Source organism: Panulirus ornatus, chromosome 36, assembly GCF_036320965.1.
Source record: "Panulirus ornatus isolate Po-2019 chromosome 36, ASM3632096v1, whole genome shotgun sequence".
In the NCBI taxonomy this organism is placed as follows: domain Eukaryota; kingdom Metazoa; phylum Arthropoda; class Malacostraca; order Decapoda; family Palinuridae; genus Panulirus; species Panulirus ornatus.
In genome coordinates, this window is record NC_092259.1 from 9,082,679 (window position 1) to 9,101,578 (window position 18,900).

An 18,900-nucleotide genomic window follows, 5' to 3' on the forward strand; every position below is an offset into this window, starting at 1 on the left:
AATGTTGTTACATACCCTAATCCCAGAAAGCTATGTTGCCTGTACAGTATCACATAAGATGCTGCCTATCTGAAGTACCGGTATACTGCAGACTGTTCAGGTTCATCCAGCATTTAGAATTTCTTTCTAATAATACTTTTACTGGGTTCGAAGAATATTTTCAACTATGGTTAGGAATGTAACATTATCAACAAACATAGTACGAAAAGTCAGATGATGGAATGCTCTACTAATTCAATGAAATTCAAGTAAACTTAAGGAGCTCTTATAAGGAACAAAAGCATTTTATTTGAGTCATACCATACTTGACTTTCTGAACTCTTGTCCAAATATAACTCAACCAAAAAGCCCTAGTATTGTCCTACACTAGCTGCCTACATGCCGGGCCACCAAGAGCTTATGTGGGCCCTGGGGAAGTGCTGGCATAAGGCACTTCCATATGCCATATACACATACAGTATATATTCTTGTCTGCATTCTGGACACAACTTATCTCTCCAACAATATTGTCAGTGATTCAATATTTCACAAGGCTCCTCACACAGATGCAACTTCTACAATGAAGACACTCAACATCTATTCCTCAACTGTCCTGCTTTCACCCCTCATATACTGTGATAGCACTTCACTCTTGACCTCTGATCCCATCTAAGGAATGCAGCAAATTTCCTGAGTGCGCTGAGGGCACCATAGAATGGGATCCTAGGGCAGAAAAATACGGTAGAGTATAGTACAAACAATACCTGTTCACCCCTTCCTTCCTCAGCAAGGTAGCACCAGGAACAAATGACTGAGCATTTGAGGAAACATCTCCCAAAGAAAATAGTAGAAAGTAAAGATTTACTCAGCATTTAGACATCCTTACTTGTGACCACAGCCGTTGGAACACAACTCCATTTCACAGCACCAGCCTGGCTTGGGGCGTTCCTGGCACTTCATCATTTTGATACAATGCTCACAGTGAAAATGTATGTTAATGTCCACTTCCTCTTCAAAGTCTTCTGGGAGAGATACGGATTCATCACTTCCTTCTTCAGTGTCAGAATCTACAGGGGCTTCCATTTCTGTGTGGGGATTAGACACCATCAATATATTTTTTTTTATATTCCTAAAATCAACACAGCTATTAACTTACATATAATCATATCCACTATGAACAACTTTTAGAAAAGGTCACAGCAGCTGGTATTAGTATAACGATTCTTCTCGTAAATCTGTCTTGTCCATAAAATAATATTAGTGGAGGGCCTAAAAAAACATACAAGAATCCCAGAATATTTCATCTGTGTAAGTACTAGTAAAAGTCCTGAAATATATACGATGTATCCCTATCTATAAATGCTTTCTACATATAAAAATCTGAAAATGATACACAGATATGATTAATCAAATAAACACAAATGTTCAAATATGATTGGAAAAAGGAGACACAGTTCCCTACCATATATGTACAATTCATTTCTCTTAAACCACAATTCTTGAGCCAAATAACAGTGAAAACTTTTAATCTGCACCCATTCACAGTATGAATGAAGACCACCATAATGGATGAACTTAAAATTCAATAGTGTCAAAAGCTGGTGGAATCCCCTCTACCAGTCCTGTGTTTGTCCTATGTTGTGGTGATGTGGCCTTGATCTCTATCTAATTCATACACACAAAGACATAATAAACCTCTGCAGTGCATTGTAACCCGTTAATCTAATGGGCCTGGGTTTGAATCCTGGATGGAACACGTGACTTACAGCGAACACAGTTGTTCATCCTCCCCTTTGGAACTGATTAATAAAAAGAGTACTTGGAATAAACTTAGGTGGTTATATATATGTATATATATATATATATATATATATATATATATATATATATATATATATGGTACATAAACAAAGTCAAGAGAAAGAGCAATGAAAGCATAAAATTCTCTCCCTTACCACAATGAACGATGGACATGAGGCTTAACCCACTAAGTAACTTTGTCGTCCATTAGCTGCTCTTTGATAGAAAAAAATAAATAATTGCAAACAATAAGCCACAGTAACCATACGTTTTCCACTTTCGCCATATCGAATGAAAATTTCCATATATAACTACTGTTTACTCCTTTGTCATGCAAGTGAAAATTCTCGTACGTAACAGTACTATTCATAACTATGAAATACACAAGATCTGATCCTAACTGTTACAAAAAATACAGCATTTTAACCTGTCACTTTCCCTCGACTCTTTAATACACTAAGATTTTCTTAACAGAATCTGAGAACTTAACCGACTAATTATCTTGTAACTCCACTTAAAATTACAATACTGTAATAACAATAATAACCCCTAACGCACACTACCTGACCTCCTTCTCCCAGGATACTCACCGATGTCTTCGTCCAGCTGATTGTCTAAAAACATTAGAAAAGTTGACATGCGAGATGCACGTGCGGCCGCAAGTGTTCGAAAGCGTGTTACCCTGTGTTCGAATACTGTAGCAAATACAGTTCTTTTCCAAGCAACATTATAAAAGAGATCTTCAACCGAATGCAGCGTATCAGAATATCTTTATCTATAGGGTTTCAAAAAGAGATATGCAAGTTGTCTTGAAGTACCATAATAGCAAAATGTGCAGTGAAAACCAATGGTATCTTGAGGTTATAATTAAGCATACTTGTAAACGCACGGATTACACTTTAGTACATTCTTATCAACGTTCTGGACATAATCATAATCTCTGTATCATCGAACTATATCAGAGACTCACATAAACCAGTTATTTACAGGTCTATCATACCTACTTCCCTTAAACGTCTCCAGATAGAACTAGCCATGATCAACTTCGACTTTACTGGAGTTTAAGCACCGAAACACAAACTTTTATTTTCAAATATCTTAAAAGAAGCAAGTAACTTTTCTTACAAAAGTCTCCCAGCGACATGTGTGAATGTGTGTTGTGATTTAAAGTAAAATGTTCCCCAAGCCGTTAAAAGGCCTCCATATATATATATATATATATATATATATATATATATATATATATATATATATATATATATATATATATATATATATTATCCCTGGGGATAGGGGAGAAAGAATACTTCCCACGTATTCCCTGCGTGTCGTAGAAGGCGACTAAAAGGGGAGGGAGCGGGTGGCTGGAAATCCTCCCCTCTCGTTTTTTTTTTTTTTTGATTTTCCAAAAGAAGGAACAGGAAGGGGGCCAGGTGAGGATTTTCCCTCTAAGGCCCAGTCCTCTGTTCTTAACGCTACCTCGCAAATGCGGGAAATGGCGAATCGTATGAAAAAAAAAAAAAAAAAAAATATATATATATATATATATATATATATATATATATATATATATATATATATATGTGTGTGTGTGTGTGTGTGTGTGGATGGTACATTCTTCGTCTGTTTCCCGGCGCTACCTCGCTAACGCGGGAGACGGCGATCAAGTATAATAAATAAAAAAAAAAAAAAAAAAATATATATATATATATATATATATATATATATATATATATATATATATATATATATATATATTAGTCTTCTAATATCTTCATCAAGAGCCTGTACTTTAAAGGGATAGCTATTTATGCAGAAACAAAACTATATCATGGGTTCTGCTGACGAAGCATTCTCAGCGACCATAAAATTAATATAAATACTGTTAAAGTACTATCGTTGATAAGAGGGTTAAAAGTTTCATATCAAATAAATGCTTAGAAATGTAATCCTGTGAGCCTGATTCCCACAGATCACAATGTCCAAAAAGGCTCTCAATCCGGCAGGTTACATCGCACTAATGGCCTTTCTTCCCTTCCTTCACGTAATCTTAGGAGTTTTTCTACTTGTTAGGTTATTTTGCCCTTGAGGTATTTCTACCCAGCAGCTAAAGTAGCTCGTTGGGTATTTCTACCAAGAAACACACTGTTGTGCGACCAGTCAGGCACTAAGAATACTCATAATGACTGCAACCTACAGGATAAAATGATTTATCAGCCAACGTGGATAAAATGATCTATCAGTCAATGGGGGATAAAATGATCTATCAGTCAATGTGGATCTGCTGGTGGGAAAGATCCCTATGATTGTGTGAACAGCCGCGTAGAAAAAACTCCCAAAGGCAATGACATCTACCGGGACGAAAGGCGTTTATTAAATAAAGGTGGTTATTCAGCCGTGAAGAAACACATCTTGTTGGTTCACCTACAAATGTCCTTAATCATTCCTTGCCCAACGATATTGTGTTTGCGGCTGAACTCATGTATGACAGTACCGTAAAAATAATGTGGGTAGTAATTTTCAGTTGAAGTCACACATATGCTTTGTTCAGATGACTGCCTTGCTGAAAAATAGGATGGGCCACATAAGGAGCGTAGATAAAAATATCAAGGACAATACTATGAAAATATTTTTTGTGGGTTGATATTAACTGGAACTTTTCGGATATTCTCTGATACTCCATGTGGATGTTAAATGCTAAAATACAAAGTAATGTGGATGCTGAACTTCAACCAGAGAGATGAAGCTACAGCTGAACTCAGAATGTAACGTGCAGCAAAGCAGAGCTGCACGCTCACTCTTCATGTACCTGTTTGTGTGGTTGTATATAAGTGGTGTGCGGGCGGTGCGGACAGCACCAAAAATGCTCAACGGAGCCGATGTGCAGGATGCAGTTACCACCAGCTGAGTTCAAAGCAGCTAGCTGGTGGTGTTGCAAAGTTAACATTCGCTCGTGAAAGATGGTGCAACTAACGAGAACTGCTAACGGCAGCTGGTGTGGGCGGGGCATACAACACCAGATACGCTCAAAGCAGCTGGTGTGTGTCGGGGTGTGGCCAACACAAGATCCCGCCCACGACAGTGGTTAAGGACGCTGTGGCCAGGATACTACATTTGGTTAACGGCAGCTGGTGCGACTTGGGTGGTTTGCACAGGTTCGGTCATATATATATATATATATATATATATATATATATATATATATATATATATATATATATATATATATATATATATATTCACATTCTTAGGGATAGGAGAGAAGGAATCCTTCGTAAGTCCCGTTGACCACTGGCTACCCTTGAGTGGCAAAAACCAAGAAAAAAAAATCGTTCAGCATAATTTGCGTGTTTTCTAGGTCTCGCACAAGGCGATTTGGAGCGACGGGAACAGGGGAAGGAAATCCTCTCATTCTGTATCAATTTTCTGATAGAACATGAGCCCAGCAAGGATTCTCCCGCAAATTTATTCGTGTGGTTTAGCGTTACCTAGCTATAACGGGAAAGGTTAGCATGTACAATAATATATATATATATATATATATATATATATATATATATATATATATATATATATATATATATATATATATATATATTCAGAAGTAATTGTGAACTCTCCATAAACAGATGTTCGAAGGATGCGAATTAACGCTCAGCTGTAAATATCAACATTGACGCTACTTCACATCCTCGAAATGTTAGTAACTTGCAAAGGTGGCATGTATTTAACCAATAGGTCACACAAAATTACGAGACCTAAAGTGGCTGCAAGCAAAAGACTACGGGAAACAGAAAAGCCGTGTAATATACTTTAATAGCAACAAAATGGCGTAGATGAGGTAATTATAGTAAATCATAAGATAAAATTGACTTTTTCCTTAATTGTACGTAAATACCATTACTTTTACTGTGACGTCTAACAACTTTGCACGAATTGTAGCATTTGTTCTGGAGGAAAAAAATTACGGCAGGGGAGTGTGATTATATTTTGTTTAATTTATGATAATAACGAATTCCACAGTGGGGAAGACTATTACAGTATTTTGATTTTGGACAACGGGTGATAAAGTTACATAAAACTGGATGAAACACATGATCACGACCGATGATACCCCCCATAGAGTTTCCCTTGTGAAGTGCAAGGAAAGTGTTTTGAAAATTCAATAATAATCGAGGAACATGACTGACTATTATCATTTGATTTAATATAAAAGAAGGCAATAGCAGTGGGGGAGTAGAAATCCGGAAAGAATGGGTTTGATGTGATAATTCTTAATACCTTTGTGGAAATTAAACAGCACCTATAAAAATTTAGCTTTCCTATCGGTCAAGATTCATCTTAATGTTCGATATTCAAGTGGAAAAATACCACTTACACCCATAAGTGTAAAAGCCTGTCAACAAATGATATAAAAACTGATCAGATGTGCTATTTCCAGCAAGAGACCAATTAATGCTGGAGTATTTTTGCTCTAAATTTTGGCTATTAGATTAGGTTTTTCACATGTTTACATAACTCTTCCATGAATCTAACCATGGGATAAGAGACACTCTTGCAATGATATTATATTTAATCGACACTATGAACCGAGAGATTATCACTTTTCATCATTCTTTGACTTTAAATATGTTGCTAGTGAGGAGGGCTATGAAGATCATGAAAAATTTGTGGTTCTTTAACAGAACCAATGAAAATCATCTGACTTTCCCTTGGGGCAGTCATTCACTTTCAATTTCTTGATGAAAATACACAGGTATTATTATTACCAGCTGCATCCTGTTTTATGATGAACTAATGTTCTTTCAGTTTTCATCCAAAACCTCATAAAATAATTCTGTCTGCTGAATTATTGTAAGTTTACTCTGGAATTTGAAAACGATTATTTAAAAGAACATGTTCATGAAATTTCATTTGAAAAGGATGTAAACAGTCTTATTCTGAATGCCCACAAACACACACGGCCAGCTAGCAATTAGATGTAAAAGCAAGACCATAAAAACTTATTTTTGAAATAACATGAACTAACAGAATTGCATAAAATGGTGCTCTACATTCATTTCACAAAGACTTACATACATCACCACACTTCTTAACCCGAGATTCCACTTAGTGGATCCACATGGCCAGCTTGCTGAGTACTGAACAAGCCTTAAGCATAAAGAGCAGAGGACTTAGCCTTTGAGGGAAATCCTCACTTGGCCCCCTTCTCTGTTCCTTCTTTTGGAAAATCTAAAACGAGAGGGGAGAATTTCCAGCCCCCCCCCCCCCCCCCCCCCCCCCGCTCCCTCCCCTATTAGTCGCCTCCTACAACATGCAGGGAATACGTGGGAAGTATTCTTTCTCACCTAACCCCAGAGATAATATATATATATATATATATATATATATATATATATACACACATTTATTATCCACTTCCGCTTCCATGGTTCCATCCGCTGCCAGATCCACTCCCAGATATCTAAAACACTTTACTTCCTCCAGTTTTTCTCCATTCAAACTCACCTCCCAATTGACTTGACCTCAACCCTACTGTACCTAATAACCTTGCTCTTATTCACATTTACTCTTAACTTTCTTCTTTCACACACTTTACCAAACTCAGTCACCAGCTTCTGCAGTTTCTCACATGAATCAGCCACCAGCCGCTGTATCATCAGCGAACAACAACTGACTCACTTCCCAAGCTCTCTCATCCCCAACAGACTTCATCCTTGCCCCTCTTTCCAAAACTCTTGCATTCACCTCCCTAACAACCCCATCCATAAACAAATTAAACAACCATGGAGACATCACACACCCCTGCCGCAAACCTACATTCACTGAGAACCAATCACTTTCCTCTCTTCCTACACATACACATGCCTTACATCCTCGATAAAAACTTTTCACTGCTTCTAACAACTTGCCTCCCACACCATATATTCTTAATACCTTCCACAGAGCAACTCTATCATATGCCTTCTCCAGATCCATAAAAGCTACATACAAATCCATTTGCTTTTCTAAGTATTTCTCATGGGGATGGGGGATGGGGCGAAAATTCTGGGAGCCTTGAAGAATGTGTGGAAGTTGAGAACATTATCTCAGAAAGCAAAAATGGGTATGTTTGAAGGAATAGTGGTTCCAACAATGTTGTATGGTTGCGAGGCGTGGGCTATGGATAGAGTGGTGCGCAGGAGGATGGATGTGCTGGAAATGAGATGTTTGAGGACAATGTGTGGTGTGAGGTGGTTTGATCGAGTAAGTAACGTAAGGGTAAGAGAGATGTGTGGAAATAAAAAGAGCGTGGTTGAGAGAGCAGAAGAGGGTGTTTTGAAATGGTTTGGGCACATGGAGAGAATGAGTGAGGAAAGATTGACCAAGAAGATATATGTGTCGGAGGTGGAGGGAACGAGGAGAAGAGGGAAACCAAATTGGAGGTGGAAAGATGGAGTGAAAAAGATTTTGTGTGATCGGGGCCTGAACATGCAGGAGGGTGAAAGGAGGGCAAGGAATAGAGTGAATTGGAGCGATGTGGTATACCAGGGTTGACGTGCTGTCAGTGGATTGAATCAGGGCATGTGAAGCGTCTGGGGTAAACCATGGAAAGCTGTGTAGGTATGTATATTTGCGTGTGGACGTATGTATATACATGTGTATGGGGGTGGGTTGGGCCATTTCTTTCGTCTGTTTCCTTGCGCTACCTCGCAAACGCGGGAGACAGCGACAAAGCAAAAAAAAAAAAAAAAAAAAAAACATTTATTATACTTAACCATCATCTCCCGAGTGTGCGAGGAAGCGCAAGGAAACAGACAAGGAATGGCCCAACCCACCCACATACACATGTATATACATGAATGCCCAAACACGCACAGATACATACATATACATTTCAACATATACATACACAGATGTATACATCATATACATGCACAGACATATACATATATACACAAGTACTTATCCATACCTGCTGCCTTCATCCATTCTCATCGCCACTACGCCACACACAAAATAGCATCCCTCCCCCTCCATCAAGGCAGCACCAGGAACAAATAAAAAGGACACATTTGTTCACATTCAGTCTCTAGTTGTCATGTGCAATGCACCGAAACCAAGCTCCCTTTCCACATCCAGGCCCCACAGACCTTTCCATGGTTTACCCCAGACACTTCACATGCCCTGGTTCAATACATACAGTGAATATCCTTACCAACCAATCAACAACACAGTCACCCCCTTCGTTTTTAATTCCACTGCAATACCATCCTCAAAAACATACGTTAACAAAATGGATGTATGATCTTCAGGTAACATGGCCATGAAGAAAGAAAATGGATCCTGATGGATTTCAGTTAGTGAGCAAGAAGAAAGCAGCCAGAAGGAAACATCATAAGAAAACTGAAGATACCTATACATTAACCCAAGAAAATGCTGATGAATGTATTAGGTAAGTAGCTCTCATGAAAAGCTGTTATATGATCAACAGACAGAAGTTGTTAAATGATTGACAATGAACTTGGAATGCATTTTTTTTACAATATATGTAAACTACCCTCATTCATTTAGCTCTTCCTTAAATAGAAATGAGAATGGTAAATGCAAAATCTAATAACTTTAGATTCCTATTTATCTCCACGTTTGCACTGTTAACACAGCATTGTATAAAACAAAGCATCTCCTACCAGCCTATGGAAGTGCTCAGTAACTCCTTTTTAACTTTACAATAAAAGAAAACTAGTACAATAAAAAATCTAGTTTTAGTTTTGGAATGAACTAATCTATCTTACGTTTTAAACATATGCTTCTTAGTAACAAAAATAAATTTAATCTTAAAAGATTACAATTCAAAAAAAATCTTTTTTCTTTCATTTGATTTTTTTCAGGAAAATACTTGAAGCAAAAGATGTGCTGCAGTCAAGTGAAGGATTTCATACTTTTGAAACTAACTTGAAAAATATTGCTAGATCTCTCCATGTTTGTAATGAAGAATACAAAATTTCGAAAATTGTTTGCTTTGGCTTAGGCCAGCCCTCGACTAGCAGAATAGTTAAATATCAAACAGCACTGTTACTTATCCTGAAGGACCATTTCAATGTTGAAGTTGAAACTTATGATCCAGTATATTCCAATGTAGATATCAGAGTGTTGGAAAAACTCAGCCTTAAAGTTTCAGTGGTGAATGAGGAGGGTAAGAGAAGTGTGAAAGAAGTAACTATATTTTTCATGCCACACTGTGGAAAGGAACTTTATAATAATCTCCTTTGGGCAAATTGGAATCCAATATCCCTGCCACAGTGCATCATTATAGGGAATAGTTTTGGTAGTATTGTACAGAATGTGCCATCAAGAATACTGAAACAACATTATAAATTTATATATGTTGCTGAGAGGTTGTTTAAGGAATACCCCTTAAAAAGTCTTGTTGAGTATGATGATATATTCAATGACATGAGCATTCATGTCTTGCCTGCACCTACTGCAAATGAACAAGAAAAAGGCATCTGGTGTAAAGTTAGTGAACCAAAATATGATGAATGTGATGTTGAAATTGTTAGAGTTGACATTGAAAAAATGACCATAACAGAAAAGATTCATTTATGAATTTGTAAAACCAATTTAGTAGTTAAGGAGTTTAAGTAAGAAAGATAAGGAAATGGTATTTATTTGTGTTTTGTATGCTTTCTTTTTATATATGACTTTTCTTTGTCCAAAATTTTCATGTTTTGCCCTTTGTGATAAAGGGTTCTTTAGATTAGGACAAATGACAGAATGCCACTCATTGCTTACATGTGAAGATATAGGTAATTTAGATGTTGGTAATCTAATTGGCTTTGGTGCTGTTAAACAAATATATCAGACAACTTGGCAAAATAACACATTAGCTTTTGTTCATATCAACAACAGAAATTACAGTACTGATTTTTTACATGGGTTAGAAATGCTGCGAGAACTTGGCCCAAGCAAATATATTGTTCAGTTAGTTGGCTTTTGCCAGGAAGCTGAAGTGTACTTGACTGAATACCATCCTTTAGGTAATGGTATAAATATTTACGAAAATATTTTTGACCTCAAGAAAAGATTTAAGCTATGTATTGATTATGTGAGTATTCTTGAATTTTTGCATAACAGTCCAATAGGGAAACTGGTAATGTGTGATTCTAGTGCATTAAACAAGACTCTTGAACAATATTTGATTACCTCATCTTTGAATCTTATTTTGAATGATGCTGATGCTCTACCAAAAGTGGGACATCAGGGAATTATTTGTGGTCATAAAGAGCTCAGAGGAAATTTTATAGCTCCAGAACAGAAGTGGCCTTACCAAGGAGAGAATTATGAAGAAGTCAGAATGCAACCATATGATGAAAAGGCTGACATATGGAAAATTCCCCCAGTCTGTAACTACTTCCTAGGGAACAGTGAAGCTGCAAAGGCTTTTAGGTTTCATGTCTACCCCATCCATAGACAGTGTAGGGCAATACATCCTCAAAGTCGACCAACTGCGACTGAAGTTTTGAAATTCTATGAAAATATTTGTGATGAATACTTTGGATATGAGTTTATGGAGACAAAAGAAGAACTCTGATTTTTTTCCTAAATCAATACAGGACTAAAAATACAAGCATTTGCAAAGGACCTTGTGATGTCATTTTCCTTAACTTATATGCAAAAAAATGAAACCATAAAGAACACATATTTTAATCACACTTTGCAGTCTATTGGTCTATACCTTCCTTACTGTGCAGTGGACAGGTTCTGTAAAGCTGCCTCTAAGCTTGATTGTTTTCACAAAATTCGTATTTTCCATCATATGTCACCCACACATTCCCCTGTCCTTCCACCTCACCATTTTCTTTTTTTCTTTTTTTGATATTTCAAGCCTCTTTGTGATAGACTCCTATCATTTTCCAGACACTCAGCTTTCTGTCTTTCATACCTGATCACCGTTTCCCGCATTAACGAGGTAGCGCCAGGAAGAGATGAAGAAAAGGCTGCATCTGCGCACATCCACCGAAAACACAGCTCCATACCCACAACTAGCACTCTCAACCATACTCTCGTCCACTCTCTAGCCCCGGTACTCAAGGTCTTCCTCATCCTTTCAGCTTGCTCACATGTATGCCTCTCTGATGTTCCTTTAGTGCCCATTGTTGTCGGCTTTTTTTTTTTTTATTACATTCCGATCGTGTATGGAGCACGGAAGGGCAGTGGAAGTGACTGGTTTCTTCAGAGAAACGAGAATGTTTCAAAACAAGTAAACTGCAGGTCCTATAACTGGCGAGTGGTGTATTTAGGTGCCAAAACTTCCGGTCCTGGGCCTAAGAAAGGCCTGAGGGCAAGTACATGTTGTCCTTACATACGATAACAGAAAGCCAAGTGAAGACAAATATCATAAATAACCATTATAAAATTATCTACGGAAACACATGCCTTTCACTAACATTTAAAAATCGAATTTTTATGTAAAGCTAACTCAGTTTTACAGTTGAATTATCAAATTTTAACAGGTAGAACTGTGCAAGTATATGAGAATACATCACAATATGTATTATTTATCATGACAAGTGTGAACTGTGATTACCATCCCAATTCACACAGCAGAATAAATGATGTGTGAATTTCCTCTCGGTAAGGGTCGATGACACTGAAACCAGTAGACTGATATAGGCTACTCTGATTCACTGGATTTTCGCTTCGTATTTTCCTGATTTTGAATTTGCGCGTGATGAAAGACTGCTTTGAGAGAGATTTAGATTCGGTAAACTCCTGATGATACCATGAAAATAACTAAGTTTTTTAAAATTTTATAATTGACAATTAAGACCATGAACTATACGGTACAGCCCTTTTGTATGATGGCCTGAACTTTGACGTGACCTGTAAGGGCCAAGTCAAAGGTCAGGCCGTTCATACTCGAGGGTCTTCCTGTTGTACTCAAGGGTCGTACCGTCGTGCTCAAGGGTCGAGACGTCGTGGACATGACGCCAAAATTTTGGTTGACGAAAAAGTGAGGCGCATATTCACAACTATGTCATCACCTGATTGCATTGACACGTTTCATGAAAAACAAAAATTTGCGTCTAAAAGCTCGCTGTTAAAGTGCCATCCACCTGAAATTGGAAAAACTCCAAAGAGTACACTGGAGCAGAGCAGGAGACACAAAGATGCATTACAAATGATGAGTACAATGAATGGATTACCTTTGGGGACAAATGTGGGGAACGTATAAGCACACTAAGAGAAACAAAACCAGATTATACACACGGGCAGAACTTACAAGAAAAGGTAAATGGTAAACTCGCAGATGAAATGAAGCTGGACGAGAAATAAATAAATAAAGTACACATACGTGACCTGTAATAGCTCACACTGAAAATAAACCGGTGTACCATTAGGGCTATCGCATAGTCACAAACCCTTGACATACTGAACATAACCTACGGAATACACAGACACGTCCTCCATTAGATAAAGGCAAGAAAATCAAAGAATTATTCCTCAAAAACCAAACGGCAACGACTGTGTACCATTAGGGCTATCGCATAGTCACAAACCCTTGACATACTGAACATAACCTACGAAATACACCAACACGTCCTCCGTTAGATCAAGGCATGAAAATAAAAGAATTATTTCTCAAAAAACAAACGACAACGACTCACGAGCGAGACTAAAGAATCTGCAGCTTTAGGAAGACCGACTTTTCCCCACAAGGTCGTACCAGGCCCAGAATGCCTTCATTGATTTATTTGCAGTTTTTTTTTAAAGCATACGTTCACAATAGTTTTGAATAATAAAAAAATGCTATTTGGATATCTCATACAAAACCTAGCTAGCCTCGTTACGTTTAATGAATACACGTCAAAAAAAGTAATCTTGGAAATATATTACGACCAGTCACTAAACAATCATTACAGAAGCTCCATCCAGGGAATTCTGGGTAAAAATCAGGAAACTCAGGCGACAGTAGAGCAAGGAGGAGGAGGTAAGCAAGGGGAGAGAGGGAGAAGTGGAAGAGGGAACGGTGAGGGGGGGGGGGTAATGGACAAGGGGAGGTTCTGAGGTGGGGGAGACGCCTGCCGCCGCGAGATAAGGTGGATACACTAGCCACACGCTGTTGCCACGATGTACGATACCCTAACTAAAATTTACAAATTTTATGTACATGCCTTGATGTTTTATTGCTTCCACAACTGTAATTTTCTCGCGCGTTTATGGCTTACTTCTGTACGTTTCCTATAAAAATGATAAGCGTGGAAATAAATGAATACATAATTGAGTGTTGCCGACAATTAATGGCGGTGTAAAGGCAAACAAACCGCTTGATACACCGGGCGAAAGGGAAGAGTATCAGTATTTGCAAAAATCTAAATACCTGCAGTGCTGGATGGAAGAATAGTTCAGTTTACCACTATGCATTACACTGCAGGAATATCCTCGAAATTAATATTACAGCTTTTGAAAATACCAGTACCGGTTACAACCTATATTTCTCCGCTTAAAGGTATAAAAATCACTCAAAATGATTTTTTTTGTTCGCCATTATCACTCAGAAATGACTTACTTTATAGCGGGATGAAGACGCGATTGGTAGTACCTCTCTATAGATTTCAGTGATGTAGGCGATGTGTCGTCAGACGTTACACGGATCTAGCTAGTCCTCTCCGAGCCAGGCTCCTCTAGGTCTGCTTGCCCCCAGGCGGAGCTTATGATGGCCTGCTCGAGGTGCTCTTAAGCCGGGTTGATGATGATATTCCCGGAACGTAAACAATGCCTGGTTACCTCACGGGACCACACTCAACACTAATCTCGAAGTTATTCAGTTTGGGACTCGGGTTTTAATAGGCCGCCCGGGTGTTTCTTTTTAACGTTTACGATAACATGTAAATATGGCAATTCAATACTGTTGATGATGTGTTGCAGCTATCAGTATTATTATCATTATTATAGCCCCGGATGCAACAGAACGGATTAGAGAGAACGTGTTGGAAATTAAACGCTTGAGGTCAGAATGGTGCGAGGTAGGATGATCCGTGTTAGGAATGAGTGCGAGAGGTGATGAAGATACGCGTAATCAGAGAATTTACCTGGGTGCATATATATATATATTTTTATTATTGTATTATACTTTGTCGCTGTCTCCCGCGTTTGCGAGGTAGCGCAAGGAAACAGACGAAAGAAATGGCCCAACCCCCCCCATACACATGTAAATACATACGTCCACACACGCAAATATACATACCTACACAGCTTTCCATGGCTTACCCCAGACGCTTCACATGCCTTGATTCAATCCACTGACAGCACGTCAACCCCGGTATACCACATCGCTCCAATTCTCTCTATTCCTTGCCCTCCTTTCACCCTCCTGCATGTTCAGGCCCCGATCACACAAAATCTTTTTCACTCCATCTTTCCACCTCCAATTTGGTCTCCCTCTTCTCCTTGTTCCCTCCACCTCCGACACATATATCCTCTTGGTCAATCTTTCCTCACTCATCCTCTCCATGTGCCCAAACCACTTCAAAACACCCTCTTCTGCTCTCTCAACCACGCTCTTTTTATTTCCACACATCTCTCTTACCCTTACGTTACTCACTCGATCAAACCACCTCACACCACACATTGTCCTCAAACATCTCATTTCCAGCACATCCATCCTCCTGCGCACAACTCTATCCATAGCCCACGCCTCGCAACCATACAACATTGTTGGAACCACTATTCCTTCATACATACCCATTTTTGCTTTCCGAGATAATGTTCTCGACTTCCACACATTCTTCAAGGCCCCCAGAATTTTCGCCCCCTCCCCCACCCTATGATCCACTTCCGCTTCCATGGTTCCATCCGCTGCCAGATCCACTCCCAGATATCTAAAACACTTCACTTCCTCCAGTTTTTCTCCATTCAAACTCACCTCCCAATTGACTTGACCCTCAACCCTACTGTACCTAATAACCTTGCTCTTATTCACATTTACTCTTAACTTTCTTCTTCCACACACTTTACCAAACTCAGTCACCAGCTTCTGCAGTTTCTCACATGAATCAGCCACCAGCGCTGTATCATCAGCGAACAACAACTGACTCACTTCCCAAGCTCTCTCATCCCCAACAGACTTCATACTTGCCCCTCTTTCCAAAACTCTTGCATTTACCTCCCTAACAACCCCATCCATAAACAAATTAAACAACCATGGAGACATCACACACCCCTGCCGCAAACCTACATTCACTGAGAACCAATCACTTTCCTCTCTTCCTACACGTACACATGCCTTACATCCTCGATAAAAACTGTTCACTGCTTCTAACAACTTTTCCCCCCACACCATATATTCTTAATACCTTCCCAGAGCATCTCTATCAACTCTATCATATGCCTTCTCCAGATCCATAAATGCTACATACAAATCCATTTGCTTTTCTAAGTATTTCTCACATACATTCTTCAAAGCAAACACCTGATCCACACATCCTCTACCACTTCTGAAACCACACTGCTCTTCCCCCAAACTGATGCTCTGTACATGCCTTCACCCCCCTCAATCAATACCCTCCCATATAATTTACCAGGAATACTCAACAAACTTATACCTCTGTAATTTGAGCACTCACTCTTATCCCCCTTTGCCTTTGTACAATGGCACTATGCCGCATTCCGCCAATCCTCAGGCACCTCACCCCTGAGTTCCCTACATACATTAAATAACCTTACCAACCCGTCAACAATAGTCACCCCCCTTTTTTTTTTTTTATTACATTCCGATCGTGTATGGAGCACGGAAGGGCAGTGGAAGTGACTGGTTTCTTCAGAGAAACGAGAATGTTTCAAAACAAGTAAACTGCAGGTCCTATAACTGGCGAGTGGTGTATTTAGGTGCCAAAACTTCCGGTCCTGGGCCTAAGAAAGGCCTGAGGGCAAGTACATGTTGTCCTTACATACGATAACAGAAAGCCAAGTGAAGACAAATATCATAAATAACCATTATAAAATTATCTACGGAAACACATGCCTTTCACTAACATTTAAAAATCGAATTTTTATGTAAAGCTAACTCAGTTTTACAGTTGAATTATCAAATTTTAACAGGTAGAACTGTGCAAGTATATGAGAATACATCACAATATGTATTATTTATCATGACAAGTGTGAACTGTGATTACCATCCCAATTCACACAGCAGAATAAATGATGTGTGAATTTCCACAGGTAGAACTGTGCAAGTATATGAGAATACATCACAATATGTATTATTTATCATGACAAGTGTGAACTGTGATTACCATCCCAATTCACACAGCAGAATAAATGATGTGTGAATTTCCTCTCGGTAAGGGTCGATGACACTGAAACCAGTAGACTGATATAGGCTACTCTGATTCACTGGATTTTCGCTTCGTATTTTCCTGATTTTGAATTTGCGCGTGATGAAAGACTGCTTTGAGAGAGATTTAGATTCGGTAAACTCCTGATGATACCATGAAAATAACTAAGTTTTTTAAAATTTTATAATTGACAATTAAGACCATGAACTATACGGTACAGCCCTTTTGTATGATGGCCTGAACTTTGACGTGACCTGTAAGGGCCAAGTCAAAGGTCAGGCCGTTCATACTCGAGGGTCTTCCTGTTGTACTCAAGGGTCGTACCGTCGTGCTCAAGGGTCGAGACGTCGTGGACATGACGCCAAAATTTTGGTTGACGAAAAAGTGAGGCGCATATTCACAACTATGTCATCACCTGATTGCATTGACACGTTTCATGAAAAACAAAAATTTGCGTCTAAAAGCTCGCTGTTAAAGTGCCATCCACCTGAAATTGGAAAAAACTCCAAAGAGTACACTGGAGCAGAGCAGGAGACACAAAGATGCATTACAAATGATGAGTACAATGAATGGATTACCTTTGGGGACAAATGTGGGGAACGTATAAGCACACTAAGAGAAACAAAACCAGATTATACACACGGGCAGAACTTACAAGAAAAGGTAAATGGTAAACTCGCAGATGAAATGAAGCTGGACGAGAAATAAATAAATAAAGTACACATACGTGACCTGTAATAGCTCACACTGAAAATAAACCGGTGTACCATTAGGGCTATCGCATAGTCACAAACCCTTGACATACTGAACATAACCTACGGAATACACAGACACGTCCTCCATTAGATAAAGGCAAGAAAATCAAAGAATTATTCCTCAAAAACCAAACGGCAACGACTGTGTACCATTAGGGCTATCGCATAGTCACAAACCCTTGACATACTGAACATAACCTACGAAATACACCAACACGTCCTCCGTTAGATCAAGGCATGAAAATAAAAGAATTATTTCTCAAAAAACAAACGACAACGACTCACGAGCGAGACTAAAGAATCTGCAGCTTTAGGAAGACCGACTTTTCCCCACAAGGTCGTACCAGGCCCAGAATGCCTTCATTGATTTATTTGCAGTTTTTTTTTAAAGCATACGTTCACAATAGTTTTGAATAATAAAAAAATGCTATTTGGATATCTCATACAAAACCTAGCTAGCCTCGTTACGTTTAATGAATACACGTCAAAAAAAGTAATCTTGGAAATATATTACGACCAGTCACTAAACAATCATTACACAAGCTCCATCCAGGGAATTCTGGGTAAAAATCAGGAAACTCAGGCGATAGTAGAGCAAGGAGGAGGAGGTAAGCAAGGGGAGAGAGGGAGAAGTGGAAGAGGGAACGGTGAGGGGGGGGGGGTAATGGACAAGGGGAGGTTCTGAGGTGGGGGAGACGCCTGCCGCCGCGAGATAAGGTGGATACACTAGCCACACGCTGTTGCCACGATGTACGATACCCTAACTAAAATTTACAAATTTTATGTACATGCCTTGATGTTTTATTGCTTCCACAACTGTAATTTTCTCGCGCGTTTATGGCTTACTTCTGTACGTTTCCTATAAAAATGATAAGCGTGGAAATAAATGAATACATAATTGAGTGTTGCCGACAATTAATGGCGGTGTAAAGGCAAACAAACCGCTTGATACACCGGGCGAAAGGGAAGAGTATCAGTATTTGCAAAAATCTAAATACCTGCAGTGCTGGATGGAAGAATAGTTCAGTTTACCACTATGCATTACA

General features: G+C 38.9%; 2 protein-coding genes across 12 annotated transcripts in view; one reads left to right on the forward strand and one right to left on the reverse strand.

Annotated features, from left to right (window-relative positions):
• LOC139760298 (F-box only protein 30-like) overlaps positions 1 to 18,900 on the reverse strand; it is an 80,649-nt gene that overhangs the window by 45,961 nt on the left and 15,788 nt on the right. For 5 of the 9 annotated variants that reach the window (XR_011715305.1, XM_071683278.1, XM_071683279.1 and 2 more), the window contains exons 1-2: positions 2,370 to 2,446; positions 866 to 1,064 (exon numbers count right to left, since the gene is read on the reverse strand). Coding sequence is in view for 8 of the 9 variants with exons in the window: in XM_071683278.1 (XP_071539379.1) it covers positions 866 to 1,064; positions 2,370 to 2,418 (248 nt within the window). In the remaining variant the exon portion in view is untranslated. Of the gene's footprint in view, positions 1 to 865; positions 1,065 to 2,342; positions 2,447 to 14,332; positions 14,458 to 18,900 lie in introns of those variants that run through there. The other 4 variants (XM_071683276.1, XM_071683280.1, XM_071683282.1 and 1 more) reach the window with 3 other exon arrangements.
• Positions 4,609 to 11,403, forward strand: LOC139760295 (SRR1-like protein). Of its 3 annotated transcripts, none has more exons than XM_071683269.1 (3): positions 4,609 to 4,934; positions 9,075 to 9,214; positions 9,651 to 11,403. In XM_071683269.1, exons 2-3 carry the CDS (start codon positions 9,099 to 9,101, stop codon positions 10,366 to 10,368), a joined length of 834 nt encoding a protein of 277 aa, XP_071539370.1. In that variant the 5' UTR covers positions 4,609 to 4,934; positions 9,075 to 9,098; the 3' UTR covers positions 10,369 to 11,403. The 3 variants fall into 3 exon arrangements, with proteins under 3 accessions (XP_071539370.1, XP_071539371.1, XP_071539369.1); XM_071683270.1 differs by lacking the exon at positions 4,609 to 4,934 and adding an exon at positions 5,149 to 5,285; XM_071683268.1 differs by lacking the exon at positions 4,609 to 4,934 and adding an exon at positions 5,485 to 5,620.